The sequence below is a fragment of the Drosophila kikkawai genome, chromosome 3R (genome assembly GCF_030179895.1).
Source record: "Drosophila kikkawai strain 14028-0561.14 chromosome 3R, DkikHiC1v2, whole genome shotgun sequence".
NCBI classification, from domain to species: domain Eukaryota; kingdom Metazoa; phylum Arthropoda; class Insecta; order Diptera; family Drosophilidae; genus Drosophila; species Drosophila kikkawai.
The window spans coordinates 27,689,677-27,707,652 of record NC_091731.1 but is presented as its reverse complement, the minus strand read 5'-3'; the positions used below and the strand labels follow the sequence as shown (position 1 = coordinate 27,707,652).

The 17,976-nt window shown below is 46.3% G+C and overlaps 1 protein-coding gene across 4 annotated transcripts in view; it reads left to right on the top strand.

Moving 5' to 3' along the window:
- LOC108081096 (irregular chiasm C-roughest protein) overlaps window positions 1-17,976 on the top strand; it is an 89,977-nt gene that overhangs the window by 27,772 nt on the left and 44,229 nt on the right. For all 4 annotated transcript variants that reach the window (XM_070287387.1, XM_070287385.1, XM_017176087.3 and 1 more), the window contains exon 2: window positions 5,890-7,058. In XM_070287387.1, coding sequence (XP_070143488.1) covers window positions 6,962-7,058 — 97 coding nt within the window. In that variant the 5' untranslated portion in view covers window positions 5,890-6,961. The remainder of the gene's footprint in view (window positions 1-5,889; window positions 7,059-17,976) is intronic.

Genomic DNA, 17,976 nt, shown 5'->3' with positions numbered 1-17,976 from the left:
TTTTGGCCATTTCATTTGCATTGAGTTTTAAATAATTCGAAGCCAGCGCAACCAGGCCGACAGCCCGGCAAGGACGACTGCCAAAAGGATGTGTCACCAAAATATGAGGCCAGCAAGGAGAGAGGGGCTGGGTAAAAAGGTCAAAAACACTTGGCAGTACATTATCTGGGCCAGTGGCCGCTGTGGAGCAGTAGGGCACCTCTGACAACTGACGACGGCACACTGATGACAGACGCTCCGGCTGACATTTTCGTTATTATTCTTATTGCCTTTGCTGAAAGCCCGAGCTCCATCTATTGCTGATGCTGATGCGGCTCCCACTCGGACTGCTGCTGTTATTGTTGGCTCAATTTCCTAGCCATTTCCGGCTGGTCTTCTTCTGCCCTGCGAAATTACGTAAAACATACAAAAACAGAAGTTACAACAGCCGGGGGTTTCGGGGATGAGGGATAGAGGGTTGCGGGGTCTCGGGGCTCGGGGCTTCGGGCAAAAACACACAGACCGTGCGGGTCATTCCACTTGATTTCCGAAAAAGATACTGGCCACACAGGGCAAAAAATGGCCAGGATCGAAGGCAGCGCTGGAGGGAGGCAAGCCGGCAACCGCAAGTACAAAAGAAATGAACTGCTCGGTGGCCCAAGTCCTCGGCTCCTCCTGCGTCCTTGTGCCGCCTTCAGTCATCGGCGTTCTTGCTGCTCACTCAATGGTCCATAAATCGGTTGTCAACTATTCAAATGCAGACAATTGATTACAGCGATAAAGCTGAAGAGCCTTTTGTGAGCGATTCATCCAGCCGCTCCTCCTTGGCTCGACTCTAATGAAAGCAGCTGTGCCATTCACAGAGCTATATGGGGGAGGTGGGGCCGAGTCGGCGGACCGAGTTATCTAGGTGGGATTTCTTTTTCCTTTTCTGTCTTTGCCCCTTTGATGAGCCGGAGCCGGAGCCGAGGCCGTAATGAGATGAGCCAGTGGGAGCCATAAGGAGAGTTGGCTTTGTGGCCCAAAATGAGGGGGCGCAGAAAGTCAATAGACGGTAAGACCATTTAAGCTGGGCCCAGAATTAGGTTACAGCTGCAAAAACCCACACACACTGCCGTAGGAGAGCTGCAAACTGCAGAATCAACACCCACTCGAGGGTGTCTATCGATTGCGGCTCCGGCTGAAGGGGATGTGGCTTGTTCTGGCTCAGATCAGGGCGCTTAGCCCCTCGAAGGTGCTTCGAGCACGGCAAAATATTTATTCACAGTTCAATAAATAAAACTCCATGTGCCGGGCCAAGCCAGAGCCAAGGCAGGCAGCCAAGCCGTGAATCTAATGGCCTGGTATCCATCCAACCAGCCAGCCATCCATCTGTCGGGCCAACAAGCGGTAGTTTTAAATAAGAAATGAATACAACGCCTTTGTTCGGGCGCGCCGACTTGGACTTAACTTTAAGTTTGATGGGATTGCGAATGGCAATGGGATTGGGATTGGGATTGGGAATGCAAAGGCGAATGGGATTGGGAGTGGGTAGCAGGAAGCACCCGGAGTTGCAGCTCGAATTTGAGTTTTAATATGGCGTATATAGAGCCGTATTTGCTTAGCTTATGCCCGGCCCCCGCCCGAAGCCCCGAGCATTTAACACTTTCTATTTACTACCGCAGCCAGAGCAATTGAAATACTCGTTGCACAGGCAACGGGAATGGCAGAACGACTTAAGCACATTTACCCTGCCAAGCCATGAGCCATGAGGCAGAAACTTAAAGGAAATCGCTGCACTTGGCGAGAGCAAGAAAACTAAATAGTTGGTTATAAAATATAAAAATATTACATTAATTACAATATATTTTAAAATAAATTTCACAACAACCTGGACTCTTTCCTTGCTTAATTTTAACCTAAAACTTAAATTGCCTTTAAACTTTAAACTTCTCCCAGTGTGGAATTACGGAAGCGTAAGGGGATCTTCTCTGGCTTACAACAATAATGTTGCAGCAACGTTGATTGGGCTGCATCAAAGCGTCGCAGGCGGCATTAGGAAGTGCGGCCACGTCTGGATGAGGCTATGGATGTGGATGTGCAAGGGGTTGTAGATCTATATCCGAGAGCCAAGAAATTGTTATGGCCCAGAGCAAGTGAATGTCCGTCCGTCGCTTTTCTATTTATCTATCAGCTCGGTGAGCATGTGAGAGTGTGACTGGTTTATGCATTTCCATTTAAAGTTGTTTTGTGGTGGCTAAAAAAACAATAACCGAGGAGCACGAGCAAACAAATTTGAGGACGTGAGTTGCGGAGAGGGGAAATCGGGCTAATTGGTAAAACTTCATCGAGCCATCGAACTGTCAATTGTCAAAGGGCAGCAGGTCGAATCAGGCCGCAAAGTAAGTTAAGAACTTGGCAAAACATAATTCGCAGGGACCCCGGGGGAAAACAGCCACTGCCGAAAGGCAAGTTTTGTGGGAGGTTGCAGTTTATGCAGGGCCTAGGCCAATAATTTAAGAAGTTCACGCTACACAAAGTTCAAGTGAAGTATGCCAGGTCCTGGCTGCCCGCCCGCCTGCCAGCCAGCCTGCCTGCCTGCCTGCCTCGTCCTGAAAGATGGCAAACGGAAATTTACTGCAGGCACGAACGGCAAATGGGTCCTGAAAGGGGTAAATACAAGGACCGTGCTCCGAAACTCCGGAGGGGAATGTTCCGCCGAGCGAAATATGCACATTTCCACACTTAATAACAAAATATGTTAAACAAAATCATTTGATGTTGGGCGTAATTTTTTCAGCGGTGCAGGGCCGTGTGTGTCTAAGGGCCGTTGCCAACACAAACCCAACCCATCCGCACACACTCACATGAACGCGAAACACATGTTTACATGCAAATTACATAAAGCAAGCGGAGGCAGTGGCAACAAACGCAAATTATATGCTGCATACTTTTAGGCCTGCGACTCAGACTTCGTATATCGAGTTACCAAAGTAAATTGTATGGGGATTTTTCCCCTACATCCATTTCCGCAGAAAAACGGCGTCCAGACAATGTCGCGCCGCTTCCTGGGTCCTTTACAGACCCCTTGCCCGGCCTTCGTCCCTATATATGCATACATTTAAAGTATTTTCGTTTTGTATATACCCTTGCCGAGGGGTAGTATTGTCGAACTTCCGCAAAGAAATAATAATGTGGGTGCTCGAGTTTCTTTTAGAGATTTCCAGCTAAGGCATTGGATCAGAGTTTATATTTAGCTGTAATTAATATCAAAAGAAATCAAAGATTTGTCAGAAATGTGGAATGAGAGTTTACGACAGTTTAAAAACAGTTAATAGAAAACCTTAAATTTACCTAAAATTTATTTAAAAAACTGAAAAAATATATTCCTAGATGTTGTACAACATTTATGGTTTCAGTTGAATAACTATAAGCTCATATAACCTTACAGAGTAATGAAAACTTCGGCCTTCAAGTTCCCTCATATTATTATTACGTTTCGCCGCCCTCAGTGGAAAGTCGTTGGAACAAAACAAAAAAAAAAAGGAAGAAAAAAAGCCACAGCGACGTAACATGTAAACAAACTCATTTAACTGATTTTCAGGAGGGAAAATGTGGCTCCTGGGCATGGTGGCTGGTAATGGGCGGCGGGCGTTTAGGGGTTCTTCATAGGGACTCGGAGTGGTGCTGGAACGACCACATTATCATCATCATCTCGCCGCTGCTTTTTGCCCGCAACTCTTTTTCAGAAGGAGCAGCAGAGCAGCAGCTGCCGTGGCCGCAACCTGGGGCTAGATTTACATGTCACTCGACTCAAGTTGGGCCTTGTCCCGACTGCTGCTGCTGGTCCAGGACCTCGAGCTCACCTCACCCCGCCTCTCTCCGTCAGTCGTGACCACGGCGACAAGTTAACTTGCTCGGCTCCGTATCTGGGATCCAGGATTCAGTATCTAGTATCCAGGATCCCCACACCGCCTTCCCCGCCTCCCCCAAGCTGTGCACATAATCTTTGCATAATTTCCAACTCAGCTTTTTCTTTTGCTCTGCGCCTTTTTTTCACTTCACTTTGGCAAACGTGCTAAGCGACAAAAACGGCAAATGTCAGCAGAAACAGGAAAATAAACTAACTACAATTTCATCCCGTTTTTTCTTTCTGTTGCTGGACACGGCTGTGACCATTTGCTTCTCTCGCAGGATCCGATTCAGCCTGTATAGAAATGCCCAAATTATGCAGTTTTTATTGCCTGCTCCTGGCCTTATACATATGTATATCTGTACATACGGACAATCCAGTTTCAAGCATTTTAATAATAACTGGCCCTAAGAGGAGACGGTCCCCTCCTACGGCCAAGTTTCGCTTTGAAATTGGACCAGCAAAAGCGCAAAACTTCGGGATAGCTTTCATGTGTACAAAATCAAAAGGATAATTGAGACATGTGAACAATATCCCTAAGTGCGAGGGCCCACAGCAGCCAGCCCGACCCAATGAAAGGTCGCACATCAAAGGTGGCCCCCAGACAGTTCGCCGCTTACCCCAGATGAAAAGCAATTAACAAAAGTAAAAGCGGGGGAGAACGGGTGGGGACTTGGCTGAGCAGGAAAAAATTCATAAGAGTGGGAGCAAGGAAAAATATTAAATGCTTGCAGGGGGGAGGAAGCCACCGAGAAGGGTCAGGGAAGGGGCTCACAGACACGGGCATCTCAAAAAAGTGCCAGGCACTCACAAAACTGCTCCAAGGAAGTGGCGGTGAGGTGTCAAGGAGGCGAGTGAAAGGCAAGAGAGATGCTACACTGGGAATAAGGCCTCCAGAACTGGTTACCTAGATTCATAATTATTGTAGGAATCATTAGGACTTTCTGGTACTTATTCAAACATAATTATCAAATGTCAAATACATTTCTTTTAGTTCCAATAACACATATTTTTATTAGGCAATTTCCCAATTTCCTAATTGCTTCCCTAGAAGCACATTATTTCTCCACGTGTGTGAAAAGTATAAAGTGGGAGTGGGAGGTGCTCCACACACACGCACGACAAAGCAGAATAATAAATTTCAATTCAGACGACGACATGACGTCTCTGCCTCACGTCGACGTCGACATGCATGTTGATAAGAAAGCGCACAACCCTTCCAGCATCGTCCTCCCTCCAGCTACACCTCGCGTGGCTGGGGGCAGTCGCTTTAGCCTTGGCTAAGCCTCTCGGCCAGGTCGGCATAAACGGGGAAAAAAAACTCTGAATGCGAGTGGGAAAAAGTCGCGCATAAATGGCAAGTGGGCACGTCGGCACGGGGCTCGTTCAGTGACTGCAGAAAGGAAATGCGCAACGCAGCCCAAAGGTGTCAAGCGGAAAATAAAGCATAATAATAGCTGCAGCCAAGGAACAAAGGCCTGAACGGCGGATGGCAAGGGGACAGGACTCAGACAGCCGTCAGTCAGTCAGCCAGTCAGCCAGTCAGCCAGTCACTCGGTGAGGAGAGGGTAAGCTAGGTGCGTAGGTGACGCATTATCCGTATGACAATGCCTTCCTGCTAAGTTCAGCATATGTACGGCCATAGTGCCCGGCCGCAGGCAGGCCGAGGAAAAAAGCCCCAAATGTGCTAATAATTTATGCAAAAACCCCTGGCAGCCTCAAAGAAAATACCAAATGAGCCGCTGCTCCTTCTCATAACCTGGGCATGAGCCTCTAAAAATAATCCCTCGGTTCCCAGAACGGGGAGTATCCTGAATGAGATCAGGACACTCATGCAAATGTGATTTCTTTAATTTCCCCGATTTTCTTGCGGCTTAATTTTCATAAAACAAGGTGTAACAAATGTAAATGCTTTAAAGCGGAAAACAAAATAAATAAATAAATATTTTTTGAATAGGATTACAAATTGAAAATAACATAAAAACCTTTGTAAACAGATGTTTCTTCTATCTTTTCAGACTTATGCGAATAAGATGCCAAGGCTCGGCTCCCCAAAGAGTCCAGACCTAGATCCAGAGTCCACATCCGCTTCCTCGAGCAGGACACTAGCCCCTTGATGAGGACGCTCCGAACTGATTTGATTTGAAGGAACCAGCGGCTGAAACAATAACTGCAATAGCAGCGGGCAACAAAAGCAATTTGAATTTGTGGAGGGAGCGGGAACGAGAGAGAGAGCGTTGGAAATTGTGTACATATTTTGTCTCTGTCTGTTTCCGGTCGCCATTGGACGCGAATGTGCTTGTGTGTGTGTGTGAATTTCGTGTAAATAAGTGCAATGCAAAAACAGAAACACAAACAGCAACAGCAGAGGAAACAGAAATAACAAGCGAAATGGCAAAAAGTGCAGTTAAGCGTGGAAATTGCATTAAAAATTGAGCAAAAAATTGAGAAAACAAAAAGCGGCGAAAAGACAAAAAAACGGAACAAACAAAGACGCAAAAAGAACGCTAGAGCTAACGAGCGCTAAAAAGCAACAAAAAATCAAGCAAAAGCCGCGATTCAGACTAGGGAGAGAGAGAGAGAGAGAGAGCGAGGGAAACTGGAGAAAAAGAAGTAAACTTTTGATTGAAAATTTTCACTTCGCTTTCATCCTTTCTGGATTGTGTAAATTTCTGATTAAGAAACAAAAAACCATCAACAAACGCGCGGCGCGAAGCGTAACATAATATCCTGCACATCCCCGGATTTGATCAACCGAAAGTGGGAAACCGAAATTTCAAACAACAAAGGACAACGCCGTGTGCTTTGCAGTTCCTGTTCCGCTTCTGTCATGACAGTTCGGGCCTACGTTTTTCGATATTTTTTATTTTTTATGCACGGCAAGATCGCCGCCTGCAGCCACAAACATATCTGACTGAGTCCGAAACCGCGATACGAAATTGAGCCGTGAACACTGAAATCCGAGTGCGAGTGAGTCGTGCAGTAAAAGTCAGAGCCCCAACTGACGGCCCAGACACAAAGCACCCCGAGAAACTCGGGTCGTTGACAAAGTAACGCATTTAGTGATAAGAGCCAAACGACTTTGGCAAAATGAGCAGCCAAAACAGGAGCGGCAGGAGCAGGACGAGCAGGAGGAGCACCCAACTATTGCTCCTTATCGGCATCGCAGTCGCATCATGTTTGCCGGGTAAGTGTCAACAGCAGTCCCTGTCTCCGGTTTCCTGTTAGCATCTCAGACTTATCAGCCCCCTTCCCGGAATTAATGCAAATATTTAACGTGCTTTTTTATGGATTCGCCGTCGTCATGCTGCCGTTGCGAGGCCCTGTCATAATAACGAGCTGTAGGGCCAGGGACAGACCGAGGCGGAGACAGAGCCAAAGCCGCTCTCTCTCTCCACTTGACATGACTTGTAAATGGCTTTCGATTAAGTTGTCACATTAGCATTAATCTTGAGCTCCGCCAGAGCAGGCTTCTGCGAGCTCATTGGAGTTCAATCAAGTCGTCTGCCAGTCCTTGGTCTCCATTCCCCCAATGTCCTTATTCCCTCCCTAGAAACGTGCTAATGAGCCGTGAGCTGATGAGTGCACTCTCCTTGAGGTGGCTCACATATATACGTACGCACTAGTCAAGGGCCTCTGAGGTGATCTAGGTCAGCGGCATGCTCATGGCACTCTCCAGATAATTGAAATATAATTACCCACCCGAAAGCCGCTTAAACTCATATATATTCATTATTTCATTAACAATTCAAGCCTTTTACAGCATCACCGGTGCATTTTTAATGAAAACAGCAGCAATAAATATTACTGCTTGTTATGAATATGCATTGCGGAATTATCCCCGAATGCTGTTACCTCACAAGCGTAATCCGATAATCGTATGGGATCGTGGGCAGAGCTTAAGCCAATTACTGAAACAAATTGATTTCGAATGTAAGAGGTCATTTTATCATTTTTCTGTCAGTTTGTTTGCATTTCTAATCGGGCGAACGACGAACGACGATTTAAATGCCAAGTTCACATGCGGATTACGTATACGCAGTGTAGGCACACCCACTTAAATTCCATTGCGACATTTTCGCATGCAAAACAATGATTTAGTCTATTTGTGTTGCCTTTCTTTTTGTTTGTCCATCACAGATCACAGATCGGCAGCTGGGCCCAGCGTTTGGTCGCACGGTTCAAAGTCCCTTTCATTTCATTTTATTTGATTCAATTTGCTTTTGTTGCAAAGCCTCCCCGTTTGAGCTGCAATATTTTCATTTTCATTTTCATGTAGAGCAACAATTTCTAATTCGGGTCTCTGTTTGTGTTTTGGCTTTCCCCCCTTTGTTTGCCCTCCATTTGTGTTGTTTTGCTAATTCAAACTATTTGAAGTGCCTTGGCAGAGGGGTGTGAGCCGGGCTAGTCACAATATTTGCTGTTTATCCAGTGAGCATTCCTAATGCTGCTGTTTGTGTTTGCCTTCGTCGCTCTAATTCGGCACCGAAAGTAGTTAATGCGAAATTAATTTCCAAATTGAACCGGGCACATAAATAAAACATTTGGCTTCGATTGGAACGAGCGATTCCTTTCATGCTCTCCGCTTTTATGGCAGCGACAAAAATTGGTCTCAATAAAAATTTACGTTTCATAAAATTTATTATGTATGCCATACAATGGCAGCCAGCGGGGCGCAATGAAAGCGGAGACGGTCAAATCAAAGCACGAATGACCAAAAAACAAAAAGGAAATGAACAACTTTATATGCAGGATAATGGCCAGGACATCATGGTGGCGGCGACTCCTCACGTATGTATGCCTCCTCCTTGTCTGTGCAGGCGGCTGGCTCTCAAGCAGGCCGAAATTTATTACGACCATGAGGCGAGTGTGCGATGGCATCGCTCCAGAGTCACACTTGAAGTTCGGACAACCATTTGGCTTTATTCGAAATCATTGACCAAATTCTTAAGTAATCAAACTGAAAGTTTTCCTACATCTCGACTGTGCTCGATAAGAGCTTTCCACTTGCCCAGATAAATACAAATCATGCAAAATGGCCAAAAAGCCGAGTTCAACATGACTTTTCAATTTTGGAATGTGTTTAATGGGCTACGTTTTGAGTATCAGTTGCTCTGTGTGCCATGTGTGTGAGCAGCTGATTGCCCCCGTTAATGGAAATTGCAGCTTTATTCCCAGCTCCATCCACAGCCTCCCCCTAAAAAAATCGCAAAAGTTCGTATCGCAAAAAGTTGGGCGCCAAACCAAGTTGGGTGGCAACTTTTAATGGCACACTAAAATAATGAAAACAAAAACTTAATCAAACCAGGTCCAGGTAACAGATTTGTTCTCCGTTCAATCGATATGCCATTGCAATAGTGATGGCAGACTCATTTTTATCAGAAAAAAAAATAAAAGGAGTATGGTTTTTGTTGCCAAAAAAAAAAACGTTTCATTTAATGTACGTTACTTAAATCTTATGAATTAAATATTATAAAAAGTCATATAGTAGAACCCAATAGTTCTTAAAAAAAGGTTAACACTTCCTCCCATCGCTGGAAAAACACAGAGCCACGCTGTCACGTGTGTGCGACAATTAAAGGAAAGCGCGACCTGCGGAATTACGTGGAAAAGAGCGGGGAAAATATGGAAAAACTGTCGCCAGCGGTTGCCAAGGTATGGAGCACGTAATGAAAATATTGCTCCCATGTAAATATATATGTATCCTTCCGAGCTGGGTGCGGTTTCACCTGTGTGTGTGTGTGTGCAAGGGAATAAGGTAGAAAGAGTTGGAATTCGGGTATGCGACGCCTGATTGCAAACAGCTTCGTGTTGCGGCACGCGCCTAATTAAATTAGAGAACGCTGCATTTCGGGCTCAATTGAAGATGCAGAGCGGGGAATTCTGGTTTTAGGCAGCAGCACCGGGACACACAGCATCCAGGCAGCTTAATCTGCAAACAAAGCAAGAGCGATCCCAGCGGCAGGAGTTTCAGGGTGGCGCCTGGCATGTGTCCTGTCATCGATTTCCTTGCTTTGGGCTCCTCAAGGACCAAAGCATATTTTCGCCAAGCGAAATTATGCACACATTTTTCGACCCTCGTGTATGTGCCTGTGTGTGTTGCCAAACAAAGTCGAGCAAATATGTGCACACACATCCAGAGGAGGTGTGGATGGTGTGGAACCCCTCTCCCATCCCTGGCTTGTTAGTGCTTTTCTAATGCAAAATAAGCCAAAAAACAAAGCAAAGGCCAAATGCAGCATCTATCCGGCTTCCAGTCATGGTCACAAGCCATCCGTCCTCCGTTCTCGACTTTTCTAAAATCGCATACAGAGAGGGAAAATGATCTATTGAAATATTAACTATGTTCCGATATAAAAACTATATAAAAATTTACTAAATAATGTAATTTGTCGTAGGACTTTATATAATCTTTAAATTCTGGAAATATTTTATACTTTATTTTATTACAAGTTTATATTTATAAGTTTTGATGCCTTTTCTCTCTGTGCATTCCCCCAATTTCAATGCTTTGCTAAATTTCGGACAGATTAAGGATTTTTTCAGCTGCAGTTGAAGTCATCGACCAAGTTGAGTTGTTGTTTTGTACGCCGAAGGCGAGTAGCAGAAGGAGGTCATGGCCGTGCTCTCCCCGCAAGACTTTGGCCTGCAAACAGCATTCATTATGCATGCATTTTAAATTGTAAATTTCCCTACCTTGCATCCACCGAACTCAGCCCCGACGGCCAGTTCCCTGTTGCCAAAATGGATTTGGCGGCAGGCACAGCTCCTGGTCTCGCTCCCGACGCCGTTCCGGCTCCTGCTTCTCGTTCCGGCTAAGATGATGTCGGCTTTGGGCCAGGCTAAGACCTGCTGATGCGCTTGATGAGCTTTGGCCATATTGTTTGAATTTTTACGGACCCAGAGAGGCTTAGAACGTCGGAGCGTGAGTCCCGCCCCTCTTACCCGGGCATTTCCTTTCGTTGGCGTTTGCCAAGAATAATACTTCAAAATTTAATTGTACCAGTCGAGGCAGAAACGAGGCGATATTTTTCGGTTGGTCGCCACCTTTACGCACTTTCCCATTAACAGACCGAGTAAATTTGTTAATGAGTTGATCATTTCGATGCAGCAAATTTAGCGGTTGAGTTAATTTGGGAAAATTAGTTGCAGCATCGGCATTCCGACATTAATTTGTGGCCATTTAAAGGGTCCCAAAAACTTCAAACTGCTTAGGAAGTATTAGGACCGAAGGGGGAGGGCCACCCAAATTGAATATCTCCGTTCAGAATTGCCATGACAACTGACTGTGGCGGAGGCGAGTTCGGAGAAGCAGGAGCCACCGAAAAGTTTGTGGCGCCTGGAAACTTTTGTCAGTATGTTATGCGAGTCAGTCCGTACGGGGGGCATAGATCAAAAACGCAAAAATGGGTTAGGTTAGGGGCTCAAGCCGGGGCTCAAGTCGGGTCTGATGGCGATGATGGAGATGATGATAATGGGCATTCAGGCAAATGGGCAAATCCGAGCCAGGGACACTCAGACTCAGGGTGAGGAGTCCCGAGTCCGGACAGGTTGCCATTGTTGGCAAGTGGCAACAAAGTCAGGCAAACAAAATCCGACCAGAGATATATCTCTGTCTATGGACTGCCTCCCTTAACACACATGCCAAAGCCTTTTGGGTCAGAAACTTTTCAAATACCTAATCCCCATGCCACAGGACGGAGACGGAGGACCAAAGACGAAGGCTTAGGACCAGGTCTCCGTTTCAGACCGATTATAAATAGAAAGTCGTCCGCTTTCTTGGGGGTCAAGCGTGTGTGGCGACTGTGTCCCATCCATAAGTCTGCTCTCTAAGCTGATTCTCAGCTCTATTAATAGCTGATTGGCCCGGCAAGCAGCACCTGGCGACTGCCGGCAGTCATATTGATTCACTTATGACAGCGTCCGTATGCCACCTGATCCCTCCCGGCCGTAAGTGGAAAACCCTGTTGTGTCCCCGGAAAAGCTTAAAGAGTTTTTTACGACCCGGCCGGGCTCTACCTTTGGCGCTGCGCAAAAGTTTTCGCCTTTTCGCCCCCAATATGAGCCAGCTCGCATTCGTCTCTCCGCCACGACAGAGGAAATCAATTTGGGGGAATTCCAACTATTTGGCCAGCCGGCCCACCCAAAAGCCAGTGTAAATTGTTGTCGGCAGCCACATGAAAGAGAGGACTTAGATAATTGAAACTGCGAGCGGTTGCCCCCGGCAATGTCCAACAGAAGCGGTTCGCTTCTGCCTGCCCCGCGCAACGAGTATCAGTAAAAATTAACGACGCTTTCTCGTTCCTCGTTTGCGTTGAGCCAAAGTTTGTGCAGATAAGGCCAGAACAACAAAGTGGCAACTGGAAATTGGCAAGAGAACTGAAGTGAACTAGGAAAAAACGCGAAGAAAGCAGAGCAATCAGATGGAAATTCGGTGAAATATAAAGAAATTTCTACATTTTTTATTTCAAGCTGTTTCTAATTTATAAAACCATTTAAATCTATAATAAGTAATTATAAATTACAATAAATATATTGATTAATATTCCTTCCGAGTCCCTGATTTCTTTCTGTGCTCCTCGTAAAATCGACTCCAATCGATATTGCCCTACGTCGCGTCACGTCACAGCCAAGCGAAAGCAAATAAATCACAATATCTTGTGGCGGCGGACAAGTCGCCAGTCGCTTGAGGTGAGTCCTTGACCACAGGACCAGGAGCGTGGGATATGCGTGGTCGCCGGGCACCGTATCGAAGGCGGAAGGAAGGCAGCGCGTCAAGTTATCAAATGATTTATTTACGAGCCCGCCAGGCAAACAAACAAGTCCGGGCGGAGCCTGGGGCAGCGACAATTTGCCGAAACGAGGAACGCGTGCCAAGTGTGTGTGTGTGTGGCGAAAGTGTCACCGGCTCCTTGCCGCAAGTTCAAAACTGTTGAACCCGGGCTATTCCCCGGACGACGGACAAGACTTATGGCTAAAATCAGGTCTAAGGGCGGGGCCAGTCCTTAAAGAGGTCCCTTTAAGCGAGGAGTTGTTTTAATAAACATGTCACACAAATCGAAGCCAAAGCGATAGCCAGCTGTTGCCCGGCAGGCTGTCACGGCGCCATATTTGCCAAATGAAATTTAATCATTTTAAAAGCCATTCCAAAATTGACAAAAAGGACAACTGCTGTCCGGAGTCTCCGGAGCTCTATCCATTCTCTCTTCCATTCCAATCACTCGGGATTCTTGGCCCCTAAATCTCGGCTTCAGGGCCAGCCTCTTCATGTTTATGAATATAAATTAAGAGCTCCGCCAGTGCCCCACCCACACATTAATTCATTTACCTGGCGCTGAGCCGGGGAGTCTCAAATTGAAAAGGTAATTCCTGGCTGCTGCTGGGCCGCCACCCAGGACTCAGCAACCACCTCCCAATGCCCATCACCCAACGCAATTTGCAGCAGAAACCACAGAAATTTATGTAACAGCCAGGCGAGCGTTGGAGGAGCTGCGATTCGAGTGCGAGTCGAGCGCGAGCACATACAATAATTTTCAATTTAAAGGTAATTTCAACCCGCACACACACACACATACTCGCCGGCGAGGACTAAAACAGCAGCAGCCAGCAGCATTTCGGCCATAATTTAACTTACAACAAGTTTCAATAAGCCATAGGTGGAAGCCCCCCTGCCACCTGGCCGAGTCCTGCTTCCTTCCACGGCAGAGTGGTGGGTGTGTGTGTGTATGTGTGTCCTGGCAAAGTGGATTTAGCCATAAAATGGCAATGTGCCGCAGCAGCGACTACGGCGACGACGACGAAAAGGCACAACAAAGTTAAATGCAGTTGATTTTTGTTGCTGCCGTTGGCCGGGCGAACGAAGGAGATTTTTGAAGTAACCGCAATTCATATTTCATACAGCCGGTGGCCATAAAAAGGGCTGAAAGGGCCAAGGAGGAGCTAGTGGCAGCAGTATAGCGTGAAGAAAATGAAAATGACGCAAGACGCCAGGACACCTTAACCCCCCGACTTCGCTTGACTCGTGGCGCGGGTTAAGCGGCAGTGCGGCGGTGCAAAGTGTTTGCAAAGTAATTTCCGTTTCCTGCTCGCCTCGAGTGGCAGCCGAGCGAGCGAGCGAGCGTCCCGCAAAGTCTGGGGAGGATTATACCTGGTGCGCTCATTAAATTGCCGTTTCAGCACATGCATAAACAGACCGAGCAGCCTCGTGTACTTGTCACCCCCGACCAAACCGCACTAAGCACCCAAAGCAGCCAAAGCACCTAGAGCACCCAAAGCTCGCAAAGCGCCCAAAGCAGCCAGAGCAGTCGGTGGTGCCCGGCCATCCGACTTGGACACTTTAATCCCGAATGGCACTCAGACGGCGAGCGGCGACGTAAGTCCGTAAAAGCCAGCAACGGAAGCGAGTTCGCTGCATGTGAAGTGCATTCGAAACGTGCTTCTCGACAGGATTTCGGGTTCGAAAACCATTTAAATTCCAGTTGAAATGCAGACGCAACAAGGCCCGCCCCGTGCAGCCCCCGAAAATCAATAGCCCAGTGCCGGAATAACGCTCTAAAAATCGAGTAACTAACTGAGCCAGCGAATGAGAGTACCCTGGAAATTATTTTCCACTAACAAGAGAGCCATTCAAGGACTCTCCGTCTTAAACAGAATAGGTATAGTCAGGGGAAAAGTGTGGAAATTTTGTTTTAATCAGGCGTTCTGCTATTTTTCCAGCTTTTTTTTCTATGCTGCGTGTTGACCTACATTTCTGGGATAACGGCTCCTACACTTTTCTTTTAGGGAAAATATTTACCTATACAAGTTTTCAGTTGTTTTGTAGTCGGAATTCTGTATTTGGCAGTGGCATAATTATTGTAAGTTCAGTTTATTAGTCATTTTCTTTAGGAATTTCATTCGAAAAGCATTGCTCTATATATTCGTTTCCTTTAATTTCTAACATAATATAGAGATGTGTTGCCTGAGTGAAAATGGAAGAGGGAATATATGTTAGTTACTGCTGCCTTTACCATCGATCGATTTGGTCGGGTAATTTTATTCGGTCCAATCAAAGCGAAATCAGAAACATCAAAAAGTCGTTTGAGGAAAGTTCTTTTATTTTTTGTTTCCAGCAAAACAGAAAGGGGGAAAACATTGATGGCATGATTATGCAATTATAGGGGTGTTTTGCAGGGCAGGAAATGCGGGCCGAAGAATCCGTGTAAAAAATAAACTTGTTTGTCAGGAACAGCAGCGGCTGCGGAAGTGGCAGGGCTCGCATTCAGTTAATTTGATTATGCGGCCAAACAAAAGTAATCATAATAATCCGAAAATAATAATGGAAACGGAAAGCAACAAACGGGGAAGCGACAAAAACTCCATTAACTCATAACTATTAACAACTACGGCCACCGACAACTCGTAAACAACGGCGGAACTTATAATGGACACATGTACGGGCCACACACACACAGCCACGGATGGCATGGCACTACAAAACCGCATTACACATACACACACACTGGCGCAGGCTTACAACCACAGGCTCATTATCCTTTTTAATAAAGCTTATCAATGCCAGGACATGCGAGCTGCCAGCAGCAGCAGGAACATCAGCAGCGGGAGTAGTTGGGCAGTCAATTATCCAGGCTCACACTCACCCTCACACCTCGTCCCATACACAACTATCCTGGCCAAAGGATCGGCTGACAAGACTGCTCTGGTGACAAGAACAACGTACAAGCAACTGGCAGCAACAACATTAACAACGGCAACGACAACAACGAACAACGCCAACGATGAGAACGACAAACAGTAAATTCAAAGATAATTTATTATAGCGACACCTGTAATTACCATGAGCCATAAAATAATACACACACATGCATCTTCCGCAGGCGAGAGTGTGTGTGTGTGTGTGTGTGTGTGACTGTTCCCCGGCAGAGATTAATTGTGGCCTCCACGGGCAGGTATTGGGGCAGGCATCATCCTCTTGCCCGAGCCACTATTTTACTCGCCTTTTTTTTGTGTCCGTGTGCCTGCCATCTTAATCAGGACACACACGGGGCAAACTAAATATGAAATTGCCACATTTAATTGTGTTGCGGCAACAGAAACACAACTACATCAGTCAACTTTTGAAAGTTTTCCCAATCCCGAGGCTTTTGTTTTCCGAATGGTCTTTGAAAGGGGGTTAAAAAGGATGCATAAACCTTTAGCAAACTATGTTGAATATTTTATAAATTAAATTAAATCTTTATAATAACAAATTTACATTGTCTAAAAACATGTTTATTGTCTTAATTAAATTTTAAATATTTGTATTTAGTTTCCCAGGAAATTCATTCTCTTCTGAGACTTTGCAACACAACATTTTCTGTCTAGAGACAACAAATTTTGTGTTAGGGTATTCCCTGTTCTGTTTTCAAAACCCAGCCAAATCCCCTTTAGTTTTTTATTGTTCCTGCCCCGAGCTGGCAACACTTTAATCTTGTTCAGCGAGACACACGCACGTACATATTTTATATTTATGCCCCTGTTTGTCTGTCTGCCGCTCAAACCCACTGACTGGCAACCGACTGCCCCAGTGGCCACCTGCCCCCTGGCAGCTCCCGTGACTTGTAGGTATTTTGTGGTCGTCAGTGCGGCATGGAACGAACGGCAAACAACAACCAGAACAGCGCACTACTACACACGGGGTGGATACTTTCTTTCGCACAATACGCTTATCCTTTCGCATTCAGGCAGCACCACCCCCTCACCGCCGTTGATTGATGTGCTTTTGGCTTGGCTTTAGCCTTTAGTATGGCGCGGTTTCTCATTTTATTGCTTGTCGCTTTTTGTTTCGTCTCGGCCTTTGTCTACGGTTAGTTGTCCCAGGTCCTGCGTCCTGCGTCCTGCTTTCCGTTTTCCGCTTCCCCTTCCCCTTCCGCTTTCCGTTTTCGTAAGCCATATCGTAGTGGCAGTTCCGTAATCGCATACGTCAGAAATTATGTTCGTCCGCCATTTGAAATGACAACAATTTCCTCCTGCAGTCGTGTCACGTCACCGGGCCCTCTGGTGTGAGAAATCTTTTCGGCTGAAAAGCGCCGGAGGTGACTGCGACTGTGACTGGAGCTGAAACTGAAACAGGGACTGCTGGTCCTGGGACTGGGGAGCCACTATCATCCGACTGTCTGCCGGATATCTTTTTAATTACACTAAAACGTGCCGAGTCCCGAATGGAGGTCACTTGGGCTAACGAGCGCACCGTCGCCGTGAACAAGGATCCATCCGTCACACGTGCAGAGCTGGCAAAAAAAAAAAAAAAAAAAAACAAAAAGGAGTGGGACACACTAATCCGATTAGTTTGGGCTGACATTCTGCGCCGGCAAAGTGCAGCCGCTCCCCAGCTCCGGCCCAAAGGATCTGCCGGGCCATTCATTCATTTCATTCAAATGTGACAAGCCGACAAAATCCAAAAAAGAAAAAGAAAAAGGACAAGCAAGTCCCGGGCCAGACAACAAAAGTGGAATAATTAAAAACAACGAAAAAGCGTGAAAGCGGAGAAATAAATTTATCCCCGGCAAACATGCACGAAAGTGGGTCGACATGGAAACTAGATTTGTCGGTCCAGGCGGGCCCAATTTGATGGCAATTTTTCCCAGCATGCTGTGCGGGATTCGGGGAACTGCAGGATGCATCCAACCATATAGCCATATAGCATATAGATGTGCTATATTCAGCACTTCCTATGCCCCGGGCACTTAAGCACCGGGCAACCTTTCGTCGTTCGTCCTGCCCAAGGACGTTCATTTTTATCACATAATATTTTATTTTAACGGCAATAAAGCGTAATTTAATGAGCCTATAAAATGAAAATACATTAGGGGGCAGACCCCGTCGCAGAGGCAGTTCCACCCTGCGTCAGCAGCCTCACAGCCTGAATCCTTGTTGGCAGGGACGCAGGGACGACCTACCTGCGACGCCTCCCCCATCATCTGAGCCATCTGTCAGCGCGGCTCATTTTTATGCCAAATTAAATGTCTTCAAGCTTGGCCGAGATTTTCTGTTGGTTAGGAGAGCATGTAGAGAAAATTCTAGATACCCTGAAGGGTTTCCTGACTAGGAAGAAAATTAAATCTCTT